We start from the raw sequence: 18,784 nt of genomic DNA, 5'->3' as shown, positions 1-18,784 counted from the left end.
AGAAAGAAAGAAAGAAAGAAAGAAAGAAAGAAAGAAAGAAAGAAAGAAAGAAAGAAAGAAAGAAAGAAAGAAAGGAACAGAAAGTTCCCTAGAGAGAGAAAAAAACATCTACATAGAAAGATGCCTTTAAGAAAGAGGAACGTTAAAAGCAGAGTCAAGGGAAGTAAAGCACACAACAGGTTAAAGTAAGTATTAAAAAAGAAGTTGAAAGTGGTAAAAGAAAAGAATAGACAGAATAAGAATACAAAAGTTATATTGCTGAAGCAAAAACAGGATTTGAACAACAACAACAAAAAAAAAAACTGACAGAGAAAAAAAGAAATGAAGGTGGGTGGACAAGATACAGCATGACAGCAGGAAATGACAGGACAAATTCAGAGAGGACTGCACCTCTTTTTTTGTAAAAAGATAGATAGATAGATAGATAGATAGATAGATAGATAGATAGATAGATAGATAGATAGATAGATAGATTAGAATAGATATATAGTTTAGAATAAAGAGATGTTTAGCTCAGAGGTAGATTACATTGTGAGAAAAATATCACCCACCCCAGTGCCATTGCTGTATCTCACAGTAATGCTTGTGACAGCAGAAAAATGACACACTCGAACACTCCAAAGACACTCCAACAAACACACACACACACACACACAGTCCTATACATACTAGACAAGTTCAGAGTTTTGTATTTCTCTCTGGGGAAAGTTCCACTAGAGGTATTAGACATTGTCTATTGTATATAATCAGCATTCAGCAATGCAACAGATCCAGAGGTGGTAACTTTGTGAGGCCTGTCGTCTAGCTGTGAGGCTCTATAAGCACATGATGACTTCCATATCATGGCACTATTAAGATAGTATCAGTATATGTACTGTAGATAACAACACCATCATAATAAGCTAGACACTGTGCAGAATATGAAAGTTCTTTTCTTTTTGGGTGGGACCTTTTCTTAAATTAGGAATTAAATAAAAGTCCTTAAATATAAATAATTATATTATCAGGCTGGATTCACCTTTTTTTCCCTCAATAAATATAGGCAGTATTTACAATCAGAAGGTCAAGCGGTTCCTCAGAAGACAGAGGTTAACAAAGGAAGTGACAGTCTCATTTCCCAGCCAGAATAAGCAGAAGTGAGTCAAAATGTTGTTTTCGTTTAGTACGGAGTAAAGCGGTTATAGCCTCCACGGTACAAACTTGCCTGTAAACAAACAGAATAAATCAAACATTCTGCATGTTTAATTACAACCGACTGTATTCGTCATGTGCAATTTTTCACATTGTAACTTACCATTGTTCCAACTCCATAAGTGGTGGTGGGTCCTACTGAGTGATGGTAGGGGTCTGTTGTTGTGGCATAGACTCTTCCATATCTTAAAATAAATAAATAAATAAATACATAAATACAAAGATGGATGGATGGATGGATGGATGAAAGGGTTCTTACCCATCACTGTATGTGGCTGTTGCAGCTGCTGAGGCCGACTGGGCCACTCGATAGGTAGCTGGATATCCTCCCTAAAGACAGAAAGTTTGAAGTACTGCATTACATTGTTATTCATTCAGAAAACTATTTGAATTGCAAAACATGTTTGCTAGAGGGACAGTCCTCATGGAGCACCCTAGGTTGCCAGCAAAACCTTCAGTGCATCAGAAAACGTTGCGTCCTCCTCTTAAATTTCATTTTGAATTTGAAATTCAACTTAAAATATCCAGGTAGGTTTAAGGTTGTTTGTGTTAGGACTTAGCCTTAAATTATATAAAAATAATATAACTTGACTTAAAAAGTCAATAAACTTTGATGAAGCATCCAGTGGACATAGAAACTGCAGTTATTTGTAGTCGTTAGACTTTCGGCAGTGCACAATTAATCATGTTCTCTGTTTCTTTACCAGCCCATTACCACATTCACTACTACTTTTAGTGTAACTCATCTTGTGACTTTTGTTATGAGCAAGAACTTGTAGTCAAGGTAGAATGGTTTAGGCTAGATTTGACTATACAGGGCTTGACATTAACGACCACCGACCCACCAAATAGTGTGCCCCAGGGATGACGCGTTTTTGTAGGCCAACCCGGAAGTAGATTTCAGCTGTGGCGGGTAAGACAGCCACTCCCACTAGCCACTTTGGCGGGTTGAATAAAATTTCAGCCTACAGCCTAATCAAAGGTAGCCAAGCTCGTCGTAGCACAAAATTACAGTCCGATCACAATTCCTTATCGATTAACTTGCAGTGAAGGTGGGATCGCGTTGAATGACACACAACTAAAGCGCTCTGTGTCAAGAGAAATGGAGTGTTCTCTTCAAAACAATTTTAAAAGATATAATAAAAAGCAGGAAATTGCTGAACTTGGAGAATCTCTAGGGTCTATGAAGTTTTCATAAGACAAGACATACAAAAACACATGCTGTGAGCTCGAGTGAAGTGTATACCACATCCTGTAAAAATGACAAATGTTGCATTATGTGTGTAGGTGAACATGGGTTCTGGGGAGAGAAATATTGTTGTGTGTAACTGATAAGAATGAAGACAGTTAGGAAATAAATGTCTAGCAAGGTAGAAATCTACTAAAAATGTATAATAAAAAAATGTGTGTATTGCTTAAGCCATTGACGCAAATACAAATGCATAGATGCGAGTAAAAAGGTGATAGACAAGTAACCTAGCAATTGACGCAAGTAGAAACCACATGTGCGTAAATGAAGAGATAAAGTGCGTCAAAAGAGAATACAAATATTGGGGCCTTTTTAGCTCTCTGAAGAGAGTAGTTGGAGGAGTAGTAGAATATTGTGTAGATTTTGCTTAAGAAAGAAAGAGCATACAAGCGAGCAGCAAGAGGAAGCCTTCGCCAGACCACAACCCTCCGAAGATCAAAGAAGACACCTGATTTTCTTAGAGAAGAACATATACTGAATAGAGAAGAGGGTAAGCTTTAAAAATGTAATTATTTATCTGGCCCATGGAACTTCCAGCTTAGCTGGCATAGAGTGGTGTATTTAGCTTTTGCCTTTGCAAGAAATAATAAAATGAGAATGAGGACTGCCCTCAAACTTTGATAGTATTGTCTCAGTCTGTTTATTGTTGTAGAGTGAGAATCCATTTGGGGTATCAGAAGTTGACTGTCTGAAAAAGACTTTACAAAGTCAGTCAAGGTTGCCAACCAGTCGCAACAGAGTGGGCCGTGGGAGTGCATTAGCAGGCATAGCTGTCCTCTGAGGGCGAAGAGCCAGCTGTGGTGCACTGAACAGAAGGCTAACCCACCCCACCCAGGTAGGCTTGGTTGATATCTGAACCGTAGGCCTAGGAAGTACGCTAGTGATCAGAAGTAGACCCTGAGATAATATAATCTAAGAAGAAAATATTATATGCCTACCTGACTCCTCCTGAATCTATAAAGGTAAACCTTTTACAGGAGTTGAGTAATATGAATAGAGGAAGTGGCTCGTGACCAAGATAGTGTTACGTGGTCGCGGCAGAAACCACCCAGGGGGTGACGCGGCACATGTCGGATCTACTTGCGTCAAATACATGCACACACAGATGTCAAAATGTCCATCGTGTGGAGTATCTCGCATGAATACAGTCGGTTATGGCTTAAGTGGACTTAAACAGGTTGGTAAAAATTGGATATATATCAGTATATTACATGTATTCAGCAGCCCAATTAAATAGGTACCTGTCTGACATTAATGTTAATCAAACAACAAAAGATGTTAAATAAATGTTAAATAAACTTACTGTATCTGAAAAAAAAAAGAGTTTAGGCTATTTCATTTACTATTTTATTTGTAATTTGCTAATTTGCTTCTTTGTTCTTTTTATATAGCCTAACAAAAATAATATTATGGTCATATTACCCACCAACCGTACATACCAACTGATATACCATGTAGTCCTTGTCTTGATTTTGGTGGTCAGTCTGTATTTGAAAGTTTGAAAGGGTTTTAAATCTAGCTAATCAAGTAAAATGACTCAAAATCAAGTAATTTTAGCATGTCAAAGTCAACTTTAATCATATAAAATGTAATTTCCCAACAGCAAAATTGTGGCTAGTGAAAATGTTGAGTGGCTAGTAACTAGCCACAGACAGTGGCTGGTGAGCAAAAAAGTTAATGTCAATCCCTCATTGAAATGTGCCGCTAAACAAGTAAAATTTGACTGAAAACGTACATAGACCTCAGCACCATACAGTCCGTCTTGATACACCACTCTGCAGGAGATAGAAAGTAGGCATATTACATAATGTCATAAATTAAATAAAATAATATAAATTAAAATTAAAATTAAATTGACATTTAATGTAAGTTTAATTAAATTTTTTATTTTTTTTTTAAATTTACGGTCTTTTTTTAATCAATAATTCCAGTATAGTGTGAATACTAACTAAATGTCTTGTAGTCATAACATGCCCAATGAGAAAGTAACTGACCCTGGATAGGCTGGTACTGCAGCTGGTGTGGCGGCGGCTGCAGCTGAGCGGATTGTATTGTAGACTGCCCGACCACGTCCACGGAGGCCAGAGCCTCTGTAGGCTAAAGTCGTTGTGGGAACAGGATAAGGGAAGCTGGCGACTAAACCCAAAAAGTGAAAATTAGAGGGCAAAACAACAAATCACATGTTCTAAAGTCAATTAAGGACAGGCAGTTTCTGGTAACTATTTGGCCTATATTTGTTAACTCCAAAAAAACAAAACAAACAAACCCATACCTGTGTAAAGTTCAGGGGCGTACATGGCCCCCATTACTTGATTGATTTTCCACCCAGCAGCTACAGGAATAGATATAAATGAGAGCTCAATTCTACCAACACGTTATATTCATACTAGTGACAAGGAGTTACAAGTTTAAAGGGTTAGTTCACCCAAAAATGAAAATTCTGTTATTAATTACTCACCCTCATGTCGTTCTAGAGAATACTTTTTATGCACCAAAAAAACAAAATAATGGCTTTTCAACAATATCTAGTGATGGGCGATTTCAAAACACTGCTTCGAAGCTTTATGAATCAGTTTCAAATCAGTGATTTGGAGCACCAAAGTCATGTGATTTTAGTAAACAAAGCTTTGTTACGTCATATGTGTTTCTAAATTTAAATAGTTCACATGACTTTGGCAGTTTGATACGTGATCCAAACCATTGATTCGAAACAAAAGATTCATAAAGCTTTGAAGCAGTGTTTTGAAATCACCCATCACTATATATTGTTGAAAAGTCTTTAATTCGTTTTTTTTTTGGCGCACAAAAAGTATTCTCGTCGCTTTATAATATTAAGGTTGAACCAATGTAGTCACATGAACTGTTTTAAATATGTACCTTTCTGGGCATCTGAAAGTATTAATTGTCTTGCTGGCTATGCAGGCCTCACTGAGCCATCAGATTTTATCAAAAATATCTTAATTTGTGTTCCGAAGATGAACGAAGGTCTTACAGATGTAGAACGACTTGAGGGTGAGTAATTAATGACAGAATTTTTATTTTTGTGTGAACTAACCCTTTAAAGTGTAACATTTTGGACAGAAAATTATGAAGGAAGCTCACCATTCACTAATGGCGTCTGGGGCTTTTTTGTTACCACCCTCGCTGTGGCGTTGTTCACCTGAGGATCAGAGTCATTTAGTTTAGTTTAGTTGTCCCTTCTCCCTTACACAGTAACTTATTTTCATACCTCAATCTTCCTTCCCTCGACGATTGTTCCGTTGAGCTTCTCTCTCGCTCTATCTGCTTCCACTGCACTCTCGAATGTCACAAATCCAAAACCCTAAAGAAAGTATTGATATCTAATTACAGATGAAACTCAAATACAGAAGTGAGTAACTCAACACAACTGTAAAACCTACTGACCTTTGACCCTCTCTCATTAAAGATGATCTCCACATCTAGAATCTTGCCAAATTGCTGAGAAATAACAAACATATATTGACTAAACAGTTATGTATATAAGAATGGGTTTAGCTGAAGGGATAGTTCACCTAAATATGAGCGTTCGGTCATCATTAACTTAGTCTCATGTTGTTCCAAACCTGTATGACTTTTTCTTCTGTTAAACGCAAAAGATACTTTGAAAATTTCTGTCCAATATCTGTCCATACAATGAAAGTCTCGTGGTTCGAATGTTGTTTTGAACCTCTTGGACTTTAATTGTACATACAAAAAGTTGAAACATTTCTCAAAATATCTTCTTTTGTGTTCTGCAGAAAAAAAGTCATACAGATAAAGTAAATGATGACTGAATGTTCATTGTTGGGTGATCCCTTTAAATGCCAAAATAGCCAACTGAGTAATGCATTACATTTGGGACAAACGCAAATGCTCTTACCCCAAACATCTGCCTCAGGTCTGGGTCTCGAAACCTAAAAGGGATATTGGAAACATGGAGCCTTTTGGGTTGGGCCTTCCCAGCTCCTTCCTCCTCACTTCCACTTCCTGTTCCACTTCCAGATGCCACTGTAAGAGACTGTGGGTCAGATGTCACAGGAGCCAATGAATCATCCTATGAGGGAGACAGGAATGAAAGATAGAGAGAGGAGAAAATGTTGGAGCAGAAGGAGGCAACAGATGTAGAAAGAGCGAAGAGGAAGTTAAAGAGAAAATAGAAAATGATAAAAGAAATATTAGTGTGCATTTCATGACAACAAGCCTTTAGTGCTTATCTATGGTAAGATCTCTTATCAAACTTACTGCAATCTAAAATTTATTGGGAGAATACTGGTTTTATAAAGTGACCACAACAAAACGTAAAGGAGCATTCCTCATCCAGTGATTCCTCTCAAGCAAAAGTGAGGAAATGTGAACAAGTTCCCATTTTAGTGAGCTGTCTAAGTACATGCCTGTTAGACATTAAAACCACAATTTGCATTGAAAAGAGAGCACAATCATATTTTAACTTCAGTGAAGTCAATACCAGCTTTAAAGATTACTAGCATACGTAACAACGTGTAACTTTCTGAGCGCTGCAACTGAAATATTGTCATATGTAATGCATGGTTACACAGCATTTCCTATTGCACTGATTGACTATGACTATGACTATGAATAAAATGCCCCCATGCAGATCAATACATAGGAGTGTTTGTGCTTCAAACCCAACACATCCACTATCCCACAATGCATCACGATGCCATTTCGTATCTGCACAGCCTACCTCACCAAACGGCACAAAACTGTTACCATTAAACAATGGATTAAGAAGTCAAAAAAGTGTATTAAAAATGTTCAAAAACAGAAAGAGCCAATAGCTAGAAGAAAAAGAGTAGGCGAGCGTAGCGTGACAAAGTAAAGAGGAAGGGAAAATGGTGAAAAATTAAAAAAAAAAAATAATTAGGTAAAAGAAAAAAATAGGAAATGTGAGGGCACAACGAATCATGTGAAGTGAATCTCAAAGCAGTAGGGAAAAAAATGTTATGCAAATGATAAGAATGGTCATTAGAACAAGAAGGACAGACAGATAGCCAATTCCAATTCTATTTTAAAATGATGGAAAAAGTTGAAGCAGAAAGGCAAAATTACCTCTGCTTTAACTCATCCATTACAGATCTGCAGTACATATAAGGGTAAAGGGCAACAAAACAGTTCTAATCTGGCCAGAAAAAAGGGGGTGCATTCGGTTCATCATGTTCCCTTCCTTTGATTCAGCATAAAAGTTTTCATTTTTTATTATTTTAAGTTTTTTAGGGAATATCTAACCATCATCCCAGAGGTCCCTCCTCTAGAGGACTGATTCAGACTGTATACTTCTCAAAATCAATATTTTTTTTTACATCTTCCTCCTTATACTGTACATTACCATGTTGAGATGCTTCAATTTATTTAAATTGTATTAATTTAATTTTAATTTAACACTGAAACATGCTTAATTTTCTTTAAAAACAGTACAATAGACATTGTGGTATATATAAATTATATACAGCTATGGAAAAAATTAAGAGACCACTTAACATTGATTTCTGAACTTGGAGTGGTCTCTTAATTTTTTCCATAGCTGTATATCTCACCAGGGGTTGCATAATTCCTAAATAATTCCATTTCTATAAATAAATTCCACTGTAATGACCATCCCTCCTTAGTGTTCAGTCATTGTACAATATACAGAATCAGCACAATAAAAAGAGCACAAAAATAGAAATGATGGGTGTTGATGATCCTAATAGGGCAAGAAGGTAAGGAAGGGTCTAGAACCGAGTGAACCCCAAAACGGAAAGTAAAGACAGAAGCTCTAAACAGGGGAATTCAAGCAGCTTACGCATTTCAGCATATGACTTTACAGTTTGATTGCAAAACTGCAACAATGTGCCATTTTTGGAACCAAGACAGAACAGTGTATTAATAAGGAAAAAGGAGGTAGGGGAGATTTACGCACACACACACTTCCACACACGCAAACAGATCATGGTTATGGTTAACTCTGAGCTGGCCGGGCTGATTGCTATGACTACGACAGCAGACAGTCACACAAAAAATACTGCTGAATCATCATCATCATTACATTCATCCAGACACACAGGCCAGGGAGGGACTTTGGGAGAAGTGACAGATTGAGGGAAGGTGTGATGGGAAGGTGTGTGATGATATCACGTCACGATGCAGAGTGCTTTTCTGACTGGACCTGGGAAACATAGTTGAGGGGGGAGGGGTCATCCCGTCTGATTCCCCCCCTTGACCCCTCCCTCCACGGCGGCGTCTCATAGTCCCAATATCTGGCGCTCTCTAGTGATATAAGCAATGTGGACAGAAGATGGTGTGACAGAGAAAGAAAGAACTCATGAACTTTTTTTCAGTGAAAAAAAAAAAAACACTTTCATAGTGAAAATATTATTCTCAGTCCTTTCCACAGTTCCTTTGTTGTAACTTAAAATGAAATTACTGTACCCGATGAGCAATTAGTAATGGCCCAAAATACATTCTAAAAAAACACAACAATAACAATCAAAAACGTCCGTGGTGACGCATTAAAGAACTTAAAGATATGGCAATATTTCAGCAATTACAGATTGTCCTTTAAGGACAATATTTACATCTGGGTTCATGAATGCATTTCAGTATAGTACCTTTAAAAACATTAGTAAACACATTTGCATTGCATTGATCACACTGAAAAACTAAAAAAAAAGTCAAAAAGTCATAGAAATAATAATTTATTTGAGTTATTCAACTAAATTAAAGTATCTCAGGTTGATTCACTGGACATATATGTGTACTTATTTTGAGTTTTTCAAACTTTTTGATTCCAAGGAACCCCAAAAATATGATTATGCTCATGCTGAAATATCGTAACAGCTATATATTTTCATGTACTTCAAATATTAAGCATCATATTATATCTTACAACATGCACAAAATTATATTGTCTTTGTACTGAAGCCAAAACACATTATTAAAATTTTATCATGGAGAATATTTACTTTGTGATAAGTTGGCAGGAGGGCTGTCAAACGATTAATAAAAGTTTGAGTTTGCCTAATATATGTGGGTGTAGTGTGTGTAATTAATACGTATATATAAATACACACAAATTTATGTATATATATTAAGAGAAATATGTTATGTACAAAATATTTGTATTTATATATAATATAAATTATATAAAAATATAAATGAATACATATACTTGTAAATCTTTCTCAAATATATACATGAATGAGTTTGTATTTATATATAAATAATAATTACACACAGTACACCCACATATATTAGGCAAACTCAAACTTTTATTTTGTATGCGATTAATTGCGATTAATCGTTTGACAGCCCAAGTTGGCAGTGTAAATATATCTTTATTATTACTATTATTATTTCTTACTGTTAAAACTAGACTAAAATCAACTGAACTAAAATTATACACTAATAAAGGTATTAATCTCATGATTTTCAACCAGGCTATAGAAAGCAAATGACACAGTAATAATATCAAATGATACATATACAAATATAATATATAAATGAATATATATCTTAGGTTAACCTAAAAACTATCCTAAAATATTTTTAGGTTTTCCTCTCCAATTTTCTGCTGACAACAGCACACCCCTGTGGGCCCTTGGGGGACCCTGGACCCCCATTTTGAAAACACCTACAGTATAATAACTTGAGAACAAATGACTCAGAATCAAAAAGAGTGTAATTTAGTTTAAGAGTAAATGTAGAGAATGAATTGGCACCCTGAAACATAAAATTTAAACACATCTCTGAATTTCTGCTTATTAAAGCATGTTTGTATATAATCATTTAAAATTAAAATGCCAAAGTTCAAAAATTCTATAAAAAGAGAATTTGAAAGCAGAAAAGAAAGTAAGAAGAGGGAAGTTTAAATCTGTTTTTCTTCCATAATAAGCTTAAATACTCTATACAGTGCCCTGAGCCAGCTGAATTGCCATACATGGACAAGGCAAAGGAAGGATGTGTAAAGGACATAGAGATATTTTTAGCTCAGACAGGAGATCCCAGAGGACCACAGCATGAGATTATATATCTGCAGCACATACATATTCCTAACATACCTTCTCTGACGCAAATACATCTGAATATGTGCTGATTTTACTGTTTGTACACAGTGTTGCACAGTATAATGTCGTAATTTTTTATATTCATACGGGCACTGCTTGACTGTAAGTAAATTATTTAAATAAAAGTTTATATTTTCGCTTATTTTTTTTGGGGGGGGGGGGGGGGTGTTTAATATTGAAATTTTTGCATATAATATCAAATGCATTTTCACTTTTACTCAAGTTATTTCTCTACTGTAGATTCTTCCCTGTGTTAACTGATGTTTAAGATCACATTCTTCTCTTTATCCAGTCATTTATTGATCAGGTTATCAATCTTACCGTGTTATTGGCAGGTATAGACTCTGTCCCGTCGTGTTGAGAGCCCTGATAGACTCTTAATTGATGATGATCTGCGTATTCAGAGTTTGGATGAGCAGCAGTGAAATCGAGGGGTGGCAGTCGGGCAGCAGGTGTGGGTGGGGCTTGTCCAGGTGGAGGATATGAAGGGGGTGGGGCATAGACCTGAGGAAGTGAAGGGTCACCATTGCCTGGCCCCGCCTCTTGGGCAGCGGCACCCTATAATGAGATAGAGATGCTGTTTACTAACAGAAACATTAGTTCTGTAAACTGTTCAAACTGTTCATAAACTGTTCAAGAATAAGAGAAACTAGATCTGTCTGTACTTAAATGCTGATATATATTCATATTTTGATTTAAGTAGGCCTACATATTTGATATAAGTACTCTTATTTACAAATCCATACCACTGTAATTTTACTCAATCAAACATTTTTTGTCAATTAAGACTGACCTGAATTTACCTACTAGAATGAAGAAGGCAACATACTGTTACAGTTTGTTTGCAGAAATGCATACCGCACATCACAGATCAGGAATACTAAAAACACAGCTAAACCAAGTTGGACATCACATAAAAGACATGACAAAGACACAATATATAAAAAGAGGAGTATAAATGATGCATCTCACCCCTTCGGTGCATTCCACAGGCGGCCCAATACTCACCAACAACTGACGCATGCTTTAATGCAAAGCTTTCACCCGCCCACCCCACCATAAGTCCCGCGCACCCACCAATCACAGAGCACCAAACCAGTCTCAAGGGGGGGCCTTTACACCAGCTGTGTTCATTTGTTCATGTCAATCATCAACCCATTTCCCCCTCCTACCCTGCACTCAACACATGTCTGTTTGGAAAAAAAAGTTGATTCTTACATACAAACACCTCAATGAATCAGCTGTGTAAAACTCAGTGATCCTAATCATGTTCAATGGAATACAATGACTTTGATTTATTCAAACCAGACCAACCAGATTTCTGACTATTGAAGCGTGTACAGTGTGTATGAAACAGGTAAGATCATTCAAACACATTGAAATAACTGTTCGCTCAAACAGGTAACAAAGAAAATGCATGAATAGTGGAAACTTAAGATATTAAATTCACTCAAGTATAAACTATAACACATTTTATGCCAAAAAATCGAATTATATTGACAATGAAGCACTTCAACACACACACAGGTTTGTTTTGCTATCTTACTGAGGACATTCAATAGGCATAATGGTTTTTATACTGTACAAACTGCACATACTATCCCCCTACACTACCCCTACTCCTAAACCTACCCATCACAGAAAACGTTCTGCATTTTTACATTTTAATAAAACATTGTTTAGTATGTTTTTAAAGCTATTTTATATATGAGGATTCATATTTCATGTTTACATCGTAATACCAGTGTAATACCTATATCATTATACAAATTTGCGTCCTCATAAATCACAAAACTGCATGCACACACACACACACACACACACACACACACACACACACACACACACACCTTCTGTGTTTACTCTTTATCACCAAGCAGATAAAGCAGTGTAAATTTAGACTTCTGATAAACTATGACACTGTTAGACACGGCTCTGATTAAATATCACAACCACACTTAGATTCCTTCAGCAGAAACAAAAGTATCATGTTACATCAGTGTCTGTTTCTCATCACAGCTATTTATCAGCATTGTGATATTACATACCATAGTTACATTGTTTACAAGAACATGACATATCTCACAAAAAAAGAAAAAAACCCTGCACACAAGAGCAACTATAAAATGAAAAAATTTTTACTGCAAACTGAAACACTACACTACACACTTCAGTATGCTGACTCAAAATTTCACTCAGTGCTGCTGGCCACAGACCAAATCAAAGATCAAAATTAAGAAATGCGTGACAGACTGGGAGTACCTTTAAACTTTAAAGTACAAAGAGTACACACTTGCTTTTGAATGCAACAGAATAACTTAAATACACAATACCAGACCATATTCTGGCACAGGGGATATATGGAGAACAATCATAAACATAATATAATTGTTTAAACACAAGATCTGAACATAAACTGTTCAGGCTGCCATCCTAATTCTTTGTTACAGTGAGAGTATTTAAATAATGCCTCTATCTTGCAGATAAAAGGTATTTTCAAGCACAGTGACAGATAAGATATTTCGTTCCCCTCACACACACATCTTCAGCTGTCAGGTTCGGGGTTAAAGATCAGAGGCAGGATGCCAGGTGCCTCATCTGACAGCTGCAGGATCACTCAAACACACACACACACACACACACACACACACACACACACACACACACACACACACACACACACACACACACACACACACACACACACACACACACACACACACACACACACACAGCCCTGGTGACAAGAACTGTTTGTGTATATACTCATGTATTACAAGGCTCTTTGGAATACTTGATTCTGGTTGGCCAATTGTGGGATTCTGGAGTCAGATATCTTTGTATATTGACTGCTAAACAATATAAGTTTTATCCAAAGCAGTGTTATTTTATGCTTACTATATATATATATATATATATATATATATATATATATATATATATATATATATATATATATATATATATATATACACACACCGTTATAGTATTTATTTTGAAATAGCTTTTATTTTAATTTTAGTTTAAATTTTAGTCATTTTGTTATTTGCTATTAAAAAACTAAAACTCAAATTAATAGATATTGTATTTAAAGTCATCAAATATTTATATTTTATTTCAGCTTCATTTCAATTAAAACATTTTTTATAGTTTTAGTTAACAATAACAACACTGATCCAAAGCAATATAAAAATGAGAATATTTTGTTTCACTCTCTTTCTTTAGACTCAAATAAGCATTTTACATACATTTATTTGTATATTAGTCATGTAATGTTGGTTGTGCAAGTCATTATTGCAAAATAAACCATCTTAGGGTGGTACATTACTCCTCAGATTGACATCATGGTCTTTTTTGGGGTTTATTTTATGATAATGACTATATTATTCCGAACATGTTCATTATTCGATTAATAAGTGCACACACAAACATAGAGGACAAATTATACAATTTGTACAAGTGTTTGCTTTTCTAATTTTGCACCAACATATACATGCCTATCAAAATAACCACACAATTCAACACCCCAATCCCCCCCTCCAAAAAAAAAGGTTAATTCATATTTATGTATAATAACATCTGAATGGGAGCAGAATCAACTAAAAATTTCCTCTGATTTAAGTGCTACGCTTTAGATGACATAATCTGTCACTGTCTATCAATTTAGATAAAGTCAAGAGGCAATCTGACACTACATCTATTTCTATATCTCTAATCTGTGTGTTTGAGGGAATCTGCAGTGAGAAGAACAGACTAAAAATACAGTGAGTGTGACAGAGAGAAAGAGCAGGCACACCGTTTATCAGCTGTCCTGGAATTTCTCTCTCTCTCTCTCACACACACACAAACATATAATCACATACCCACACGCAAACACACTGAACCTGTTTTCAGTAGGCCACCTCGCAGGGACAAATATAACTAACAGAGGAACGCAGCGTCCTTCACTGACAGAGAGAAACACATTTCACGTCCTCACTGCAGACCAATTGGTGGACGACCGTTTAGTACATACACAAGCCTCTTGCTGCCCAGTGATTGGTTGATTTATTAAACATTTTACCAGACATGTGACAGAAACTGTATAAGGAAAGTTCTTAAAATGCTTCAAATAAATAAATAAATCGATCAATAATATTTTAAATAAACAAATAAACTATTTCAGAGAAAGTGTGGAAGAGGAAAAGACAGAGAGAGAAAGGGACACGTTTACCTGTACAATGCTGGGGTAGCAGGAGGCTGTCTGGGGGTAAACAGGGAGTCCGTAGGGCTGAAGGATCACAGTAGGGGAGGACAACATGGTGCATAGCCAGAGAAAAGGACAGAAAAAAAGGAACCACTACAAGGGATGGGAGACCAGGAGGAGAGAGAGGGGACGGAGAGCTCTCTGGATCAAGAAAGTACCAGACTGAGAAAGTTTAGGATCCAAACAGAGGAAGAAAAAGATCCAGGGGTATGAAAAAGAAAAGAAGGAAAGTGGGTTTCACTGCACTAATGGCTGGCGTCACAACTTCTAAGCGATAACCAAAACAAGAATAAAAAAAAAGGGCAAAAATAAGACCCTCTCCAAAATTTAAGAACGACGATTTTGTCTGTCTCACAAATGGCAGAGGAGATCAGTACTGAAAGATCTCTGGGGGACACCGCAAGTGTGTGTGTGTATGTGTGTGTGTGTGTGTCAGTCGGTATATTTGATAGACAGAAACACATGCTCAGAGTTGTGTTACACTCCTTTATAAATAGTCCCCTTCCTCCTTTAGTTGTGCTGGCATCACCAATAGAAATTAAACAGCAAGTCATTCAGTAATTCACAATTTATTCCAAATTTATTGTTTTCAAGCAAATGCTACATAAAAAGACCTGAATAAATGTAATGTAAAGTCACAAATAAATAAATGTAAAGCTACAGACATTATTCACTTTGTTTTGAAAATCTGACGTAATCGGTTAGGGTTCTGTTGTCAGAAAAAAATATCTTTGAGCGTGATAAAAGTGCATTTTGACAGGCACTCCTATAAACTCCACCTCTAACCATAACTGTATGTTGAAAGCATTGAACATAAATGAAAATTAAAGTATTTTACATTATTATCAGAACAAAAAAAAATTTTTTTTTTCCCCCTTTCAGCGCCATTGTTTAACTATTTTACTAATATTATCTTTGATTTTTAATACTTACTATGTCTACAGTGAATTATGCTCTAATGCTGAGGCCAATCTGTTTTATTATAAAGTTTAAGAATACATTTATTATGTTGGACTATTATTATGCAAACCCACTCAAAATATGTTTATATTTGTTTATTAATTTAAAATTGTGTTAAAATTGGGATCAAGTTTTTCAACTGAATGTAATTAATTCAGGTAACACTTGAGAGATTTATTGTGTGAATGTATAAAAAAGCTTCGGTTGTAAACAAAAAAAAAAACTCTAGTTACTAAACAATTAGTTAACTAATTTACATTTTTACAGTGTTTTAAGAATTAGTCAAGACAAAACTGAATTTTCCTTATTTATTGCATGCTGCCTTTATGCTCATTGTATCTTATAGCTTACATTTATGTTTATATCACTTATTTATGCATGTTATCTAAAAAAATATTTACTTCACATAAAGCAAACAGTGAAAGATGAGTGACCAACATTAGATTTGTTAGAAGCTCTTTCGCACATGGTGCCTGCCTTATTCATTACCAACGTCACAGCAGTTCGGCAACACGTGAATCAAGTTTTTCTCCCTTGTAAATATGGCTTCGTTGGGACTGTTCCTGTTCCTGGTCTTCTGTTCGCCCAGTTCTGAATAGTAAGGCGTTTTTAATTCCTTTGTGAATAATCGACATCAAATAATTTATCTGTTCTTTAATTGAAATGCGCATTTTGCCCAGTAGGCGGAAGCAAATAATTCATAAATAGTTATTTTAACGGAAGACGCAAAGCTTTCTGGGTACTGTAGTTTAAAAGCCGCCTATAAATGTCCGGGAAGGCCGAGAGCACGTTCTCTTTACTTTGCGAGCCTGACACAGACAGGTAATGGCGGCTGGTTCCTCCCTATTTCTGTCATAATTTCTCGCCGCTCGTGTTTTGTATGTGTATAATTGAACATTGAGAAACGTTTCTATAGTAAGTGAGTGTTTTTTACACGTCCAGTGTTTTAGTAGGTTACAACATGCGGAGAAACGAGCTTTAATGCGCGGTGTAGCGCAACGTGTTTCCACAAGGCTTTCTGGCCTGGTCATGAAGTGATCTCATGCTCATATTTATGTTAAATTAAGTTTCTCTTAGAACGATTGACTACAACAAGGTTCTTAAGCTAAAATTTGAAGCCATGATCCAGTATAAAACGTTTTGATACGAAGGCTTACGCGATTGCCAAGTTGAGAGGAAACGCTCTGTTGGTTAAGTGTTGAAGCTTAAATATATATTTAATTTAATTTTAATTTTAATTCACAGGCGTCAATAAGTCGCCATGCCGGTTGCCAGGAGTTGGGTTTGTAGTAAGACATACGTCACCCCCAGACGTCCCTTCGAGAAGTCACGTCTCGACCAGGAGTTGAAGCTCATTGGTGAGGACAAAATTAATGAAGCGAGAACTTGTGTCCTTAATGAGGTTTGTATATAATTTTAAAACCTTTTTTTCCCCCATAGGCGAGTATGGACTCAGGAACAAGAGAGAGGTCTGGCGGGTGAAGTTCACTCTGGCCAAAATCCGCAAGGCTGCCAGAGAGCTTCTCACTCTGGATGAGAAGGATGCTAGACGTCTCTTTGAAGGTTTGAATTGTGACTTATATTTGAAACTAAGTGGCCAATGATTAAAATATTATGTCAGATTGTCAGTGCTGCCAAGAATTCCTCGTGAATGAGGCCATTTAATTGCTTATAACTTTCATGTTCTGTATTGCGTATATCACTTTCCCCTCACAGTTTGTTTATATTTTAGGTAATGCTTTGCTTAGGCGTCTGGTGCGCATTGGAGTGCTGGATGAGGGCAAGATGAAGCTCGATTACATTTTGGGCTTGAAAGTGGAGGATTTCTTGGAGAGGAGGCTGCAGACCCAGGTCTTCAAGCTTGGCCTTGCCAAGAGCATCCACCACGCACGTGTGCTCATCCGTCAGAGGCACATCCGGTAAGATGCATAAATATGCAGGATGTGTAGAACCCTCATAGTTTAGGACTTAAAATTGTAAACTATTTCCCTGAACAATTGCATTGAGGTTTTCTTCCTCTTTCATTAGCTGACCATGTTTAAACTCCTCCCGGTGAGTGGGAATGAGATATTCTGCAAGGTCAATTCGGTAATTAAACCGTATACCTTTGCGTGTAATAAAAGTCCAAAACCCAGAGCTTTCCATGACGTCTGGGGTGCTTTATTGCACGAAACAGAGTCTACCAGGTAATATACGTGGGCACTTTGGCAGGTCTTCTACTGTAATCGCTACATTTCTCTTGGCCAGTGATTAAACGTAAAACCGTCAGATTGTCAGTGGTGTCAAGAATTCCTCGTGAATGAGGCCTTGAGATGAGCAACATCAGTTCCTGAAGCGAATAGCCTTAAGTTCATGTGGCTACATTTTTATTTTTCTGCTGCTGTTCTGCAGGGTGCGCAAGCAGGTTGTGAACATCCCTTCCTTTGTGGTGAGGCTGGACAGCCAGAAGCACATTGACTTCTCTCTCCGCTCTCCATACGGTGGCGGTCGCCCTGGCCGCGTGAAGAGAAAGAACGCCAAGAAGGCCCAGGGTGGTGCTGGAGGTGGTGATGACGAAGAGGAGGATTAAACGCTTTCCTTTCAGGGGGTGGAGAGACTCAGCAGTGCTTGCTTTTTTTCTCTTTTCCCTTAAGTTTTCAATAAAAATGGTTTATTCCAAGTTGTCTTTTGCTTGTCCTTTTCGAGTGCGACATGTTTGTATTAACGGAGTTAAAACATAACTATTTAGAATGAATGATCATTTATGGACCATGATGAAATGACATGAACTTGAATGAATTTCCCTGAATGCTGTCATTTAGCTGAAGGGTTTACAAATTAACCTAAGGGTTTTGTTTGAAAGTCTTATTTTTCTGATGGAGTTGAAACATGTTAAGTGTATTACTGTGGGATATGGTCAATTGTAGCTCCAACTCCTGGTTCCACCTTAGTTTTCAATGCAGATGTAAGCTATTTCCTGTGGATGTGTAATTTGATTCATTAGCTGTTAAAAGTAAATGACTAGAGTAACAAAGTGCAGTAAATAAGGCTATTTGTGGGGTTTTTTTTACATAAAATTAAGTCTGTTTACAATAT

General features: G+C 36.6%; 2 protein-coding genes across 4 annotated transcripts; one reads left to right on the top strand and one right to left on the bottom strand.

The window, feature by feature from the left end:
• Positions 1 to 457: 457 nt before the first annotated feature.
• rbfox1l (RNA binding fox-1 homolog 1, like) lies at positions 458 to 15,830 on the bottom strand. 3 transcript variants are annotated; one of them, XM_067406417.1, is made up of 13 exons: positions 14,717 to 15,830; positions 10,825 to 11,061; positions 6,321 to 6,494; positions 5,846 to 5,899; positions 5,670 to 5,762; positions 5,543 to 5,600; positions 4,713 to 4,772; positions 4,435 to 4,576; positions 4,176 to 4,215; positions 3,880 to 3,924; positions 1,451 to 1,521; positions 1,295 to 1,376; positions 458 to 1,204 (listed from the first exon to the last, which is right to left on the bottom strand). In XM_067406417.1, the coding sequence occupies exons 1-13, from the start codon at positions 14,801 to 14,803 to the stop codon at positions 1,160 to 1,162; spliced, it is 1,188 nt and encodes a 395-aa protein (XP_067262518.1). In that variant the 5' UTR covers positions 14,804 to 15,830; the 3' UTR covers positions 458 to 1,159. The 3 variants fall into 3 exon arrangements, with proteins under 3 accessions (XP_067262518.1, XP_067262528.1, XP_067262537.1); XM_067406427.1 differs by lacking the exon at positions 14,717 to 15,830 and adding an exon at positions 11,476 to 11,839; XM_067406436.1 differs by lacking the exon at positions 3,880 to 3,924 and having other exon boundaries at positions 14,717 to 15,381.
• A 677-nt stretch (positions 15,831 to 16,507) lies between these two features.
• On the top strand, positions 16,508 to 18,368 carry rps9 (ribosomal protein S9). Its single transcript, XM_067406448.1, has 5 exons — positions 16,508 to 16,531; positions 16,955 to 17,067; positions 17,150 to 17,272; positions 17,442 to 17,628; positions 18,101 to 18,368. The coding sequence occupies exons 2-5, from the start codon at positions 16,971 to 16,973 to the stop codon at positions 18,276 to 18,278; spliced, it is 585 nt and encodes a 194-aa protein (XP_067262549.1). The 5' UTR covers positions 16,508 to 16,531; positions 16,955 to 16,970; the 3' UTR covers positions 18,279 to 18,368.
• Positions 18,369 to 18,784: the final 416 nt, after the last annotated feature.

This window comes from Chanodichthys erythropterus, chromosome 2, assembly GCF_024489055.1.
Source record: "Chanodichthys erythropterus isolate Z2021 chromosome 2, ASM2448905v1, whole genome shotgun sequence".
NCBI classification, from domain to species: domain Eukaryota; kingdom Metazoa; phylum Chordata; class Actinopteri; order Cypriniformes; family Xenocyprididae; genus Chanodichthys; species Chanodichthys erythropterus.
The sequence above is the reverse complement of the archived record's forward strand: the minus strand, read 5'-3'. Positions and strand labels throughout refer to the sequence as shown.

Excerpts from the sequence above, each read along its gene's own strand:
- rps9 (XM_067406448.1), top strand. The coding sequence starts at position 16,971 with ATGCCGGTTGCCAGGAGTTGGGTTTGTAGTAAGACATACGTCACCCCC. Across the intron at positions 17,068-17,149 it reads CCAGGAGTTGAAGCTCATTG|GCGAGTATGGACTCAGGAAC; the intron begins GTGAGGACAAAA and ends TTTCCCCCATAG. Across the intron at positions 17,629-18,100 it reads ATCCGTCAGAGGCACATCCG|GGTGCGCAAGCAGGTTGTGA; the intron begins GTAAGATGCATA and ends GCTGTTCTGCAG.
- rbfox1l (XM_067406417.1), bottom strand. The coding sequence starts at position 14,803 with ATGTTGTCCTCCCCTACTGTGATCCTTCAGCCCTACGGACTCCCTGTT. Across the intron at positions 5,900-6,320 it reads ACCTGAGGCAGATGTTTGGG|CAATTTGGCAAGATTCTAGA; the intron begins GTAAGAGCATTT and ends GTTATTTCTCAG. Across the intron at positions 1,205-1,294 it reads CTTATGGAGTTGGAACAATG|GCAAGTTTGTACCGTGGAGG; the intron begins GTAAGTTACAAT and ends GTTTGTTTACAG.